This window comes from Hermetia illucens, chromosome 3 (assembly GCF_905115235.1).
Source record: "Hermetia illucens chromosome 3, iHerIll2.2.curated.20191125, whole genome shotgun sequence".
Classification (NCBI taxonomy): Eukaryota; Metazoa; Arthropoda; class Insecta; order Diptera; family Stratiomyidae; genus Hermetia; species Hermetia illucens.
The window spans coordinates 27754622-27769709 of NC_051851.1; the positions used below are offsets into that span (position 1 = coordinate 27754622).

The 15088-nt window shown below is 44.4% G+C and overlaps 1 protein-coding gene across 1 annotated transcript in view; it reads right to left on the reverse strand.

Moving 5' to 3' along the window:
* LOC119652233 overlaps positions 1-15088 on the reverse strand; it is a 296505-nt gene that overhangs the window by 30689 nt on the left and 250728 nt on the right. Inside the window, exons 2-6 of the mRNA XM_038056197.1 lie at positions 11553-11687; positions 11266-11481; positions 11055-11196; positions 10904-10972; positions 10515-10842 (exon numbers count right to left, since the gene is read on the reverse strand). Coding sequence (XP_037912125.1) covers positions 10515-10842; positions 10904-10972; positions 11055-11196; positions 11266-11481; positions 11553-11687 — 890 coding nt within the window. The remainder of the gene's footprint in view (positions 1-10514; positions 10843-10903; positions 10973-11054; positions 11197-11265; positions 11482-11552; positions 11688-15088) is intronic.

A 15088-nucleotide genomic window follows, 5' to 3' on the forward strand; every position in this document is an offset into this window, starting at 1 on the left:
CTTATTGGGGGTTATGAACCCCATGCGCACAAAGGATTGCTTAAACCTGACTAAAAATAACCTCCGAATCATAGTGGGAATTCTCACTGGTCTTAGGGAAGCTAGGGATATACTGATATAGGGACACTGCCTGCAAGTTTTGTGCGGAGTGTGATGAAACCTCTATATACGTCCTGGGACAGTGTCCGACACTTGTACAAAGTAGGTCGAGGCATCTGGGAGAACACTTAATACCAGATACAAAGCTGAAAGATCTGAAAGTAGGGAATATACTAAAGTTCCTGACGGTTATAGGCTTGCTTGAGATACTATGGTTAATAGGAACTAGTAAAAGGGGCTCCCTCCCCCTCGGACACCACCTTGTCGTGGTGGGGGAGCCTGTAGTAGTTTACTACTACACTAAGGGTGTCCAAAAATATGAATATGGAAACGATGGATTTAAACTCTCCAAGTGGTAAGAAGTCACAGACTTCGAATCCACCCGCGACCATGAGCAATCATGTCGCGGCAAAGGCGCGGATTTTGGAGGCCTCACCACATTCATATTCGCCTACAGATCAATCTGTAGAAGGCATGCTTTCCGACTCAGTGGAAAGTTTGCACTTGGTGCCTACGGCGAAGTTAGCCAGAAAGGAAAGTACGGAAACTTTCAAAATGGGAGAAACTGGAAATCCGACTACGGCTGAATTCTGCCTGTCAGAACCTTCTCCTTCATCCTTACCAGGAAGAGCGGAAGAACGGGAAGCTGGTGACGTGGACGCTACTGGTTTAACGCCGGTGTGTGGAAATGGCTGCAAGCGGTCCGGACACCGTGAACCTGGAAAGGCCCGAAACCGACGGCAGAAGAGAGCACTGCGAAGGAAGATGAAGCACCTTGGGAATGAGGACATGGACGTGGCTGTACCACTAGGCGCGGTAACGCCCAGAGAAATCGGACACAAGGAAGCGGAATCTCCGGCGGAAGGTGGGGATAAACTGGAAACCCCGGTAAGATCCACACTGGACGCACCAGACTCTTCTGTCAGCGACAATAGACTAAGTTTATGTCGAAAAACATAAAGATTGGTCAAATCAACCTGCAGCATGCCAAAGCTCCCTCCTACCTGTTGGCAGCGAGAATGACAAAGCTGCAGGATTTCCCCTATATCTTTCTGGTGCAAGAACCGTGGGTTCGATTTAACAGAATCTGTGGCATTGGATCAGTAAAGGGGGCTAGGATCTTCTATGACGAAAGATCCATAAGACCGAGAGCTTGCGTCCTGATGTCAAGACGGTTAGAGGCAACTATGCTGAGACAATATTGTTCCCAGGACTTAGCTACGGTCATCATACAATACCAAATAAATGGCGAGAGGAAAAACATCATAGTTGCCTCCGCTTATTTACCCTATGATTCTTTGTATCTTCCACCGACGCAAGAACTTAGGGATCTGGTGGCGTATGCAGAATCAAGTAGTCTCGAACTCTTAATAGGTTGCGATGCGAATGCTCAACATATTTGTTGGGGCAGTAGCAAATGCAATCCAAGAGGAGAGAAGCTATTTGATTTCATCACTTCAGCTGGTCTTATGATTGCAAACGTAGGGTGCGCCCCTACGTTCGTGGGACCGAGAAGAACCGAAGTAATTGACCTAACAATCTGTACCCCAAAATTGTTAGAGTTGATTACACACTGGCGAGTGCTAGACGAGGTCTCACTGTCAGATCACCGATATCTAGAATTCAATCTGACTATTGCGGGCGAACAGTCTGCAGTACAAAGACGGAACCCTAGGAAAACGGATTGGGCAAAGTTCAATGAACTTCTTGGCAATAAAGTATAGTTCCCTAGGCGACTAAGAACTCCTTTGGTGCTGGAATATGAATTGAAAGCTCTGAACGGCACACTTTTAGAGTGCTATGAAGAGGCTTGTCCTATTTCCCGAGGCCAAAGCGGTAAAACGGTACCTTGGTGGAACCGAGAACTGCAAAAACTCAGGAAATCAACCAGGCGACTTCTAAATCGTGCTTGCAAAAGTAACAAGGACGAAGACTGGTTTAATTTCAGGAACTCACAACGTGAATATAAGAGGCTCGTGAGGTGCTCGAAACGAGACTCCTTTAGAGCGTACTGTGAGGAACTGGAAGGCGAAAGGGAGACTTCAAGGCTGTGCAGAGTCCTCAAAAGGGATGAGTCGGCCAAGTTGGATTCTCTTAGAAAACCCGACGGTACTTTCACGAGCTCCAGACTGGACTCAGTACAGACCCTCCTGGAAGTACACCACCCGGGAGAACGGGTGAGAGAAGTGGTAGGGGGAGAGTTGACGGTTCTTGCAACCCCTTCAACACGCAAGCGTTGCAAGGGGAACTGGAACACTGCGAAAGCGGTTGTTACCCATGAAAAGGTGAGAGCTGCCATACTGTCCTTTGAACATTTCAAAGCACCTGGCATGGATGGCATCTATCCGGCAATGCTAAAGGAGGGTATGGAGCATTTAGAGCGACCTCTAAGAAATATTTTTCGAGGATGTCTTGCTCTGGGCTACGTGCCTTCCTCTTGGCAACAGGTTAAGGTAGTTTTCATACCGAAACCTGGGAAAGATGACTATTCTAATCCAAAGAACTTCAGACAGATCAGCTTGACTTCATTCTTGCTGAAAGGTTTGGAGAGACTGGTGGAGCGTCATATTCGTGGAAACGCACTTAGGTCACACCCACTTAGTGAAAACCAACATGCTTACCAACGTGGAAAGTCCTGTGAGTCTGCTCTTCATTCTTTGGTCACAAAGATAGAGGATGCAACTTTGAATGGTGAGTACGCGATGGGAGTGTTCGTGGACATTGAAGGGGCTTTTGACTGTGCGCCTTCTCAAAAACTTTGTGATGCCGCCAGAGCGCATGGTGTTGATGATGCTTTAATTAAGTGGATCCATGCTATGCTAACGCAAAGGTTGTTGTGCGCTAAGGTAGGGGTCGATCGTTACTTGACTACAGAAGCGACGACGGGCTGCCCCCAAGGAGGTGTGCTTTCGCCGCTTCTGTGGAGTATGCTGATCGACTCACTGCTTTGCGAACTGCAAAATTTGCCAATACACGCTCAAGCTTATGCTGATGACGTGGCTGTACTTGCTGTTGATCGGGATCTTGGAACGGTGTGTAGGAACATACAGCGTGCCGTTGATTTGATAGACAGCTGGTGCCTTAGACATGGTTTGTCAGTTAATCCAAATAAAACCACAATGGTTTTATTCACACGAAGGAGAAAACTGGATGGACTTTATCTCCCTGAGATGAGGGGTACTACCCTTCAACTCTCCGAAGAAGTGAAATATCTGGGAGTCACTCTAGATAAAAAACTTCTTTGGAACAAACATGTAGAGGTAAAGATGAAACGAGCTCTCACAGCTTATGGGCTGTGCAGACGGACCTTTGCCTCGACATGGGGACTCAGGCCTCATGTGGTAATGTGGATATACGTTGCCATCATTAGGCCGATGTTCGTATATGCATCCGTAGTGTGGTGGGTTAAGGTGAGACAAAAAGGTTTTCACCGTAAACTAGACGCACTGCAAAGAACTGTTTGTCTGGGTATCACTGGTGCCATGAGCACGACATCCGGCGCAGCTCTGAATGCATTACTCAATTTGCAGCCCCTGGATATATTTATTCAAAGCGCTGCAATGAGAGCAGCTCATAGGCTAATTCGATTAGATCTATGGGAAAACAACGGATATGGGGGGCACAGAGCATTGGAAGAGCTACTGGGAGGACTGAATCCAGTTCTTACAATGCCTTCCGATTCTCGTGTCCCCATACATCTGTTTGGTAGAAGATATGAAGTTACCCTGAAGCGTAGAGAGGACTGGGAAAACCCAGAGGAATGCGTGGCGGGATATACGGAAGTCTTCTACACCGATAGCTCAAAAACAGAAGAGGGTTCTGGAGCCGGAGTCTACCTCTCGAATAAAAACGAGAAGTGGGCTTTTCCTTTGGGACAATATGCAACGGTTTTTCAAGCCGAAGTTTATGCGATCCTAAGGGTGGCAAACTGGGTGATTGACGAGCGGTTGAAGGGCAGGCGCATCGCAATCTGCAGTGACAGTCAAGCTGCACTGAGGGCATTGAGCAGTCCTTTGATCACCTCGAAAATCGTTCAGGAATGCAGAAACCGTTTGAACTCTATGTCTAGATTCAATACGGTGGAACTACTCTGGGTACCTGGTCACTGTGGCATAGAGGGAAATGAAATCTTGGACGATTTAGCGAAAGAGGGGTCAATCTCCCCTATGCCGGGACCGGAGCCAGCAATTGGGGTATCAGTAGCATTGGCTAAATCTGTTATCAAAAACTGGGAACAAGTTTCCCATAACGACAGGTGGCAGAGCTTAAATGCTGCTCGACACACCAAACTTTTCCTGCCAGAACCCAACATACGTACCGCAAAGTTTATCCTATCGAAAAGCAGGAGGACTTGCAGGTGTATTGTGGGCATTCTGACAGGCCATAATTCACTAGCTGGGCATATGTTCAGAATAGGAATTACCGAAGATGATACGTGTCCCTCCTGTAATGAGGAAGCGGAATCCACGGAGCATTTCCTATGTGAATGCCCCGCCTATGGACGCATCAGGCATCAGATCTTTGGTGCCGATGTCCTCCAATTGCGACGGGTAGCATCCCATCCACTAACGGAAATCCTGCGATACGTTAACGAATCCGGAATATTCCGTTAGACGGGGGAGGCGAGTACAATGGGCCAACGCGGCCTGAGTGCTCAGAAGCTGTAGCTTCTCCCCCACCATACACACACACACATACAAAAGGGGCGTAATAGTTCTTTAAGGACGCGGTCTGACTTTCCCTTAACAGAATAATAATGTTTAAGAAAATGGGAGTGATGTCTAGGAACGTGTATTATCCAAACATGTAGTCCCTTAAAAGTAATTGAAAAGAAAATTCCCTGTAATTTTTATCAAGGCTCCTTTTCATTTCGAACTCGTATATTATACTTCTTTTAAAATTCTCTTCTATCTCTCCCTCTTTTCTGAGTACAGGTTGCCTTAAATCATGTCTTCAGAAAGTTCGGTCTAATTTTTGATTCCTATCAAAGTATATAATAAAATCCGGTTTCTCTATTATAAACATTTTAATTTTTGAACTCATCTATTTCTCAACCCAAATTCAAGTCTGAGTTTCTACAAAAAACCTCAAAGACATCTGTGTACGTAGAGAAAGTTATTATCACCTTATAAATACGTAAATTGCTTTTCTACTGAATTTATTAAACTGTCGCGAAATTGCTTTGGCGCTGAAAGTGTAGCATGTTCGACGAGTTTTCTTCTACTTTTTTTATTTTTCTAGTCCGTACAAAGTTTGCAATGAATGCATCAACGCCTTAGTATATTCTCTCGACAAGATACAAATGGGTTTTGTGCAATTATCCCTCAACTTATGAGACACCTTAGCGCGGTGTGCAATATGCTGACACAGCATCCATAATGCGTACTAGTCGTGTGGGGCTAATATGTTAAAGAAATATGGAGGTCCGACCCTCAAGATATAGAATAGTTTGTACCGATAAAGGAAGGCATACATGACGGGAAAGGCTAGGCGTTATATTTTATCGGCTTTTCAGATACTTGTTGATGGATAGCAGGGTTCTGGGAGTAGTTTGACGCCTACTATTGTCGCGTGAAATGTGACATGAAGTGTAACAATGGAAAAGATCTCTTTCAGTATAAACGCTTCTGAAGCGGAGTTGGGCTGGACGATTTCCAGAAATTTGATGATCTCTTAAAAATCCGAAATTTCTTGCAAGGTCTAGCTGTATTTGTATCTACGTGGTTGATCCCTTTAGATTACGTTCAAGTATATTTTGCATTATTCAGCTCGCTGAGAGCTTGTTGCATTTACAACCGATTACATTACGACTGCGGCTTAAATCCAAGATTAGACGCAAGTTACCAATCAAATTACGTTCATCGTCATCATACACAGCGCACGCGGAAAACGAATGATCGGGACCGCATTAAAGCAACTGCAACATAGATGCATTTGCGTAAGGCCAACATGATGATGATTATTAGTGTGACTCTTGCCACTGCATCTGAAAGCTACTCTCAGGCTAGACTTCCAGATCCTAACTGCGGCTGTGTTTCAGATCGTAAATATGTCATTACTTTATGTTCTACAAATATGAATGAATATTTATTAGAGAAAATTGATTGTAAATAGATTAGGAGTTACGTTGTAGACCAGTATGTTGCTTACGCATCAACAAAGATATGCATATCCGACTGCCTGATTTGGAGTAGATAGAATGAACTCCATATCGATCTATTCTAGGCTTTAATCATATGAAATACAAGAGTCCGGGTAGAATCGTCGGGTTAACACGAGGAAATTTACATTTGCCAAACATGAGTCAATGAAAATAGAGAAAATGGAAAATTGAAAATCTTGACCTATTGCAATAGTGTAATTTATTAGACATGCAAATGAAGCGTATTGTATTTATTGTAGATAATTGAAAAGTGTCTACATTCGTATTAGGAATATTATGGTCGACAGTAGCAATATGACCTTAACCGACCATACATCGTCCAGACGCTACCGTCTAGGCTAGACACGATTCATTGAGACGGTCGTTTTCAAGAAGGAGTTGATTTATTGCAACGACTCTTTCTGCAGTAGATCATCTATTCTGAGAGCTTTAAACGTTTCTTACAGGATTTCTCATGAAGCTCTACCCACATTTAAGTTTTTGTTTTTCATTCTCGATTTTCTGTTTATTTCTTCCCGTCAATAAATGGAAATAGACAACTCCGCTATACTATTAACATAGTATGCTGGTCCCAAGCCCAAGTAGAGGCGGGTTTGAGGCAACTTACTTTGTACTATCCTCAGTAAAACAAAAATAAAATGCTGCGATCAGGGAAAGAGATAAATAGATTATAGTTGGAGTTATTCCACTATGCTAAATCCTACCCGATCTCTCTTGGTGACAGGTCTCACGACAGGTCGACTAAGAAAGTGCATACAATGTCGTTACAAACATGATGATCGGATTGAGTCAAAAGCCTCGGAGAAATGCTGGGGCGTCCACCTCAGTAGACGCGGCAGGACGGACCCCCGTCCTGTCGAGAAATATGCAAGGGTTCTTCACGCATGGACGGCGTCAGGACGTAAGCAAGTTAGTCCGAACAAAACATACGTGTCTGCACGCTAAATGTTGGTACCCTAACTGCAAAGACCGAGGAACTCGCAAGAGCCCTTCGGAAAAAGCGAATTGATATCTGCACTCGGCAAGAAACCCGATGGTCTGGCGCCAAAAGCTGCGACATTCAACGCGGACGCGGTAAAAATGACTATAAACTTCTCTATTTTGGTAGCTGTGCACTCAATATGGTGTTGGTATTGCCATCTCAGAGGGTTTCCGGATACCATTAAAGAAGTCGAACGATTTGATGATTGGCTGATGAAGCTTACCATTATATCAGCTGATCGCAATATTCACTTCTTCACCGCGTACGCACTACAGATAGGTCGACCTGATGCCGAGAAAGATGCTTTCTGGCAACTTCTTGATGAAAAGACTTGTCACGTACCTGTTTACGACTATATTACCATTGCCGGCGACCTTAATGGTTGTGATTTTGCGGATATCCATGACCTAGTACTTATGAATACATGGTTCATCAAACGATTGTCTCATCTTCCTACATTTTATAGTGGGAACAGTAAAACGCAAATCGACTATATTCTCATAAGACGCCGACGTTTTACCACTGTCACTGATTGCAAAGTGGTGCCCTATGAGACCATATCACCTCAACATCGGCCATTGATTGCCGTCCTGCGAATAAAGCCACCGATAAAACAGCGTGAGGAACGCATTGGCTCGCGGCGCATTAAATGGTGACGATTTAGTAAGAAAAAAGAAGAAACGATCTCACTTACACGATTACTGACCATTACGAATGTGGAAGAATCGTGGAACCAAATGAAAGACATGATCCACAAAGCGACCTCTGCAACCCTCGGGGTCACCAAGCCGAGTAAGCGGTACATCAACCGAAATATCTGGCTTTGGAATGACGATTTTGAAATGAAGGTCCGTGAAAAGAAACGCCTCTACCACAAATTTCTCGACGATAAAACACCGGCCAATTGGCTAATTTATAAGAATGCCAACCGGGAAGCAGAGAAAGCGATCGCTGTCACCCGAGCGAACCATTACAAAAGTCTTTACGACAAACTGAACACACGGGTTGGCGAGAGAGATCTGTATCGACTTGCTAAAAGTCGTAACGAACGTGCAACTACAACACTATGGGCTTCACTGTCAGCGTAACTGGGCGTTCAGAGGTGGCGGTGAGGAAGACGGGGCGGCAACCCTGTCGGCAAAACCAAAACTAAGTGGCCGAGGAGAACCTTCATAGTGGTGGCACCGGGAGACGCTGTATTCACTTTGGCTTGCCGGCCGTGATGCATTAGGCGAATGTTCCAAAAGCCTAACGAAGGCGATCAGACCCGAGTCTGCACGTGGACTCATCTGAAGTGGCAAATTGGTCACGAAACCTCACCAGGGGTATATTGGTACCATGGGAACCGAGATAGCCCCTGGACTCTCATAGATCGGGTGAACTCCTGTTGTATGTGAGTACAGCTCGGTTATTTGCGGTTGACCTCCTAGTGGGAATTTCATGGGGGTTGTTGGTTATGCTCAAGCGAGAAGAGACCTTCGGGCCTCGGCGTGGTGTTGCGTTTCAACACGGGTGCCGTACTCCTTAGTTCAGTAGAGATTTAGGTAGGTCTCGTATCCACCAGTATGAATGTTAATCCATGCACTTGGTATAGGCTGGTACCGTTGTTGCTTGTCACAGCGGGGCTCTGATTGTGGTCACAAAATCAATCCGTGTCCTAAGAAGACCGTGGGATTAAGTCTCCACGACAGATACCCACGTAAAACACACAAGGACTCACTGTCAAGGACTGAAGTCGAGGAGGCAATAAATCGAATGAAATCGGGGAAAGCCACAGGACCTGACGAAATCGCATCTGAGCTCTCGAAACCGAAGAGCTGGGACCCAACACTGTGGCTCAATGAATTCTTTAATCGGGTTATTCAGGAAAGAAGGACACCATCTGACTGGCAAGAAAGTACCACTGTTCCAATATGGAAAAAGAAAGGTACTCCAGCAGAATGTTCAAATTACCGTCCGACCCGGTTACTTTCCCATACCATGAAGATTTTTGAACGCATTCTTTACAACCGTATTCGCGAAATCGTTGAAATAACCATGAATCAAGCCGGATTTGTCAAAAACTGTGGAACTACTGACGCAATACACGCTGCGCAGTTATTCATGGAGAAACACCGTGAGAAACATCGTCCTCTTTACATTGCATTTCTGGATCTAGAGAAGGCGTTTGACCGTGTGCCTCACGAACTCATCTGGTATGTTGTACGACAACACTTAGTGCCAGAAGAACTCGTGCGCTGGGTTCAATTGCTTTACCACGATCCGAAAAGTAAAGTTCGAAGTGTGGCGGGTGTATCAAAACCGCTTGTTGTCTCTGTTGATGCTCATCAAGGAAGCACACTCCCACCATTCCTTTTTGTTCTTGTTGTCACACGGGATATCCAACGTCCAACGCCCCACACACTGCTTTATGCAGATGATGTTTTCCTAGCATCTGATAGCAAAAATGATCTCGAGCAACTTGTCCAAAAATGGAATGATCGAATCATGCAACACGGTCCCAGATTGAATCTAAACAATACTGAATTTTTGACGACCGATCTCCATGAAACAGACACAATCACTGTCAGCGGCAGTGATCTGCCCAGAACTGAGCGATTTAAATGCCTCGGGTCAACGCTATCAGCCAATGGAACACTGCGTTATGAACTTGCTTCACGCATTAACGCAACCTGAATGAAGTGGCGTTCTACACCTGGTATTTTCTGTGACCGAAGTATCAATCTAAAATTTACAACAATGTCGTCCGTCCTGTCACTCTCTACGGTTCTGAGTGTTGGCCAAATATAAACGACAATGAACGGCGTCCAGCGGTAACGGAGACGAAGATGTTACGTTGGACTAGTGGCGTGACACGGTTTGATGACATCCGAAATGAGGATATCCGCGATCGTTATGGGGTTCACCGATCGTCGAAAAATTGTGAGAGAGGCGTCTTTGATGGTATGGTCATGCAATTCGTGCTAACAAGAATTCACTTGCCAAGATCGGTCTGAACATCGAAGTCGATGGTAAGCGACCATAAGGCAGGCCGAAACAACGGTGGCTTGATACGCTGGATGGGGATTTAAAAGCCTCGAGATTGCACCCAGGTCAGGCATTCGATAGAGCCAAATGGCGAAACCGATCCCGACGAGCCGACCTCGCTTGGGAACGGGACAAAGGCTGAAGAAAAAGAAGAGTACATGGAAATAGACGCATTACAAAGTTTGCATTCTCGTTTTGAAATAAATGTTAAGGACTACTCAATAAAAACATCCATTGACTTACTTGCGAGTCTGATTTCGTAGCGCATCGATACCATCCATCATTATCCTCAAACGTTACATGTTCCAATAGCAGCTCCAAGCTATGATTCCTTATGGGAATTGAGAGATTTGTCTGTGTTCGCGGTATAAACGACCAGTCAACATCTTCCGAATAACTTACGCAGTGTAGTCTCAAACTTTTCCCAGCCTCTACGTAGATAGTATCATTTTGCAATCGAGGCAATAGTCCTACTTTCGCTTTATCACTTTCATCAGAAGCTTCCTGGACTGAAACTGACAATGTAAACTGACGGTGTCCTTTTGCAGCATATTTATTTTTCGCTACACATCTAGATAAGAAAAATTTGACGTCTATATACAGACTTATGCGAATTTATTCATATTATTTACTTGAATTTTCCTTTATCTGATCCGGTTGTGTTTTTGATTAAAAGGCCGCCATTTTCAAGAATTAGGAACCTGGAAAGCCAACAATAGATTGGTTTAATTACTGATTTTATTAACAGTTGCTATGATCGATTTTTCCTAGATCTTTACTCGCCTATTGCTATTGGTGTTTTTATTTCCGAAAAACCATGAAATATTCGCTTTAGGAACACTCTGAATAGGGCATTGTAGTATGGCCGGTTGACCGATAATCGCTGTCGAACTCTGTTCCGATGGTAATTGTTTTCGCTTGAAAACTGAAAAGGTCATAAAATTAATCACTTATGTTAAGTTTTATTTCATCTTATTCAAAACTCTCCACTTACCCGCATTTTGTACTATAGTCTCATTCGATAATAGAATGCCTGCCTCAATCTCGGTGCCATTCACCAAACATCGGTACGATCCAGCCGCCTTATCACCAGGAAATATTTTTAACGTGCCATTTTCGAAGATTTGAAACTCATTTTTCCTTGGTGCTATCGGTTCGCCATTCCGTAGCCATATATGGAATGGAGAGTCAAAATCCGAGTTGGAATAAACTGTAAGAATTTCAAATGATGAGTTGAATTTAAAAAAAAAACGAATTCTAGATGTAAAAAATATTACTAACCTGTTTCGTTTCTGATAGATACCAGGCAGGGCAACAATTCCGCTCCATTATTTGGTGATATTATTCGATTTGATGAAGGCAATAAGATGAATTTTATATCTGGCTCTGATATTGGAACGTTGATTAATCCGTGAACTGTAAGCGGTAAAAGTAACAATAAATGAAAATGTAATTAAGGTTGGAGCGTGAAATTTAAGATTTTTATTATTTATTTATTTTATCACGAACATGAAAAAGTCCGCACTCAGAAAAAAATGTTTTCGTTAATGTTAGCAAGTGTGATAATGAGGTGGACCACCTCCATCGTAGCACAATGTTCATAGTTCTATCTCCACATTTGCCTCACTTTTTAGAATTCAATGTGGACTTTGAAGTCGTATTATGGAGCTTCAGCAGAATGCAATTTGAAAGCAACAATCATATTCGTGACGAGCAAAATATATTTGTGAAGAAGAAATTGAAAAAAACGCTTCGTCGGTTACAATCCTACACGTGGCTGAAATATACAATTGAATCGTTTCTTAGGAAAAGCCGAGCTACGGGAAAGACAAATGCTGCGACAACTTTGTTCAAAATAAGTATCTTTGTATGCCTTGATCATAAAGGAATATATAAAAGTTTTAGATGTTTAAATTGAGAAAAATTTCAAAAATTATAAAGAAGTCAAGGGAGTGTCAAAATGGGATTAGATTTTAGTGTGAAAAGTCAGAAAACGGGGCAATAACACTTGCTTCCATGAAGAAGAATTTTAACCATTGTCCCGCTCAGAAACGGGGTGGTTCGTTTTGATCGCCTGGGCCATTTTGCTCGATTATAAGCCTGATCTGGATGGAAGGCTCTGAAAGGCTCTCAAACCACCATCTTCCGAATCAATCTTGCCAAGTGAATTCTCATCAAGGATCCAACGCATTATTATTATTCTGTTAAGGGAAAGTCGCACCGCGTCCCTGAAGAACTATTGTGCCCCTTTTACTGGTTATAGTGTACCTATTGATCATAGTATCTCAAGCAGGCCTATAACCGTTAGGAAATTTAGTATGTTCCCTACTTCCAGATCTTTCAGCTTTGCATCTGGTATTAAGTGTTCTCCCAGCTGCCTCGACCTACTTTGCACAAGTGCCGGACACTGTCCCAGGACGTGTATAGAGGTTTCGTCCTCCTCCTCACAAAACCTGCAGGCAGTGTCCGTAGATATCCCTAGCTTCCCTAGGTGATAGTTCAGCCGACAATGACCAGTGAGAATTCCCACTATGATTCGGAGGTTCTTTTTGGTGAGGTTTAAACAATCCTTTGTGCGTATGGGTTCGTATCCCCCAATAAGCACCCTGGACTGCTCCATCCCTGGTAGGCCCGCCCAGTATAGTTCCCTCCACCGTTCCTCTTCATTTCTTAGATTCATAGCCATGAAACCGTTTCCGATTCCATAGAAGGGTTCTGGCCCGTGTAGAGGCGTCTCTGCTCCCTTCTTGGCTAGTTCGTCCACTGCCTCGTTTCCTTCCAACTCAGCATGGCCTGGACCTTATTGGACGAGCCGAGTGTATTCAGTCGCTCAAGGCATTCCCACACCAATTTAGAGTTCGCCTGGTTGGACCTATGTGCCTTGATCGCTGCTTAGCTACCGGTGAGAATAGCAATGTTCTGCCCCCTATAGTTCCTTTCCAGATTAAAGGAGGCACATTTGTCTATGGCGTATATTTTCGCCAGGAATATGCTAGTGTACCTGCCCATTGGCTCAAAGTACATTTTCCTTGGGCCAATGACACCGGCACCCGCTCCCTCTACTGTGAGGGATCCGCCAGTGTAACAAGTAATCAGTTGCTGGTTTAAGTCGTATGTCGCAGCCACGCTCTCCCGGTTTGCCTTGTTACTCCAACGTGTTTCAAACTTCTTATCGAAGTGAAACCTCGTTGTCATGTCATCCCTTAGTATCAATAATTCGTGATACCGCCTAGAAAGAATATTAACTTTCCTTCGGTTTAGGCAGCTCCCCGCCTGACTCATACTACCGGCCATCCTGAATATTGCCCTCCTTGCCTGCATCTGTATGTGCAGATGGAGAGGGGTTAATCCCAGAAGGACCTCCAGGGATGCCGTTGGGCATGTCCGCATTGCCCCACTGATACACACGCAAGCCAGCCTTTGGAGCTTATTCAATTCCATGGCTTGTGTGCTGAGCTGGGTTCTTTCTGCCCAGATTACCGCTTCATAGGTAATCATTGGCCTTACTACTGCAGTGTATATACAAAGTAGTATCTTCGGGCTGCAACCCCATTTTTTTTCTGCTATGGATCTGCAAGTCATCAGAGCCCTCGTGGCTTTCCGACATGTGTTTTCCAGAGTAATTTTTAGTCTAGCGTAACTCCCAAATATTTGACCTCTGTTTCTCGTTTCACCTCCATATCATGTAATGTTATGGCTCTCAGGTGATCAAGCTTACGCCTCCTAGTGAATGGTACTATTGTGATTTTGACTGGGTTGATCCGCAGTCCCATCTTCCTGCACCAGGCACTAGTAACCCTTAGTCCAGTTTGGATTCTATTACATAGGGTATCTTCATGTTTGCGCCTACAGTAATCTGTAAACAATGTCGTCCGCGTAACCCTGGGCTTGTATTCCAGTATTTGTTAACACGTCCAGGTGGTGTTCATGACAATAGAATTTTTACCGGTCGGCACTTCTATTTGCCTGCTTTCTAGCATTTTGCCTATCCAGAATGCCAGGGTGTTTCCCACTCCCTTGCGGCTTATGGCATCTTGTATCTCTGTGTGCGATGTGTTGTCGAATGCTCCTTCGATATCCAAACACGCGCACAGTGCAATTTCTTTTGTTTCTATGGCATCCCGTGGTACTTCTGTCAGCTGATACGGAGCAGCTTCAGTTGACCGTCCTGCCCGGTAAGCGTATTGACAGTGATGTAGGGGATTACGCTTTAGAACGTTAGTTCTAATATAGTTGTCTATGACCTTTTCCACCGTTTTGAGTACGAACGATGTTAGGCAAATTGGTCTGAAAGATTTAGGGTGAAAAGGATCCGTTTTACCCGCTTTCGGAATAAAGACCACTTTTGCCCGTCTCCATGCTCTTGGTATGTATCCCACTGCTATGCTCCCCCTTACCACCCTCAGAAGAGACTCTAAGATAATTCCTAGACCTCTCTGGATAAGTGCTGGAAAAATGCCATCTACTCCGTTAGATTTCAGTGGTTTAAAAGTTCCCACTGCCCATCTTAGCCTAGCTTCTGAGCATACCACTTTTGCTAGTTTCCAGCTCTCCTTTCTTCCGTTTTTATTCGTTGTTGGGGTGTCAGGCAGAATGTTTTCGCCTGCCACCGAGGGGTAGGACCCCGGGAAATGAGCAGGTGTACTCTGTCCTCCTCGTTGTCAGTAAATGTCCCATCTTCCTTTTTCAAGCAGACAGAGGATATTCCCCCGTCTTTGGCTACAGCCTTGTACAGCCTGGTTGCTTCTGTGATCTGTTCGATTCCTTTACAGAATTCCCTGAAGCTGTTCCGTTTCGCTTCCCTGATCGCGTTGCTA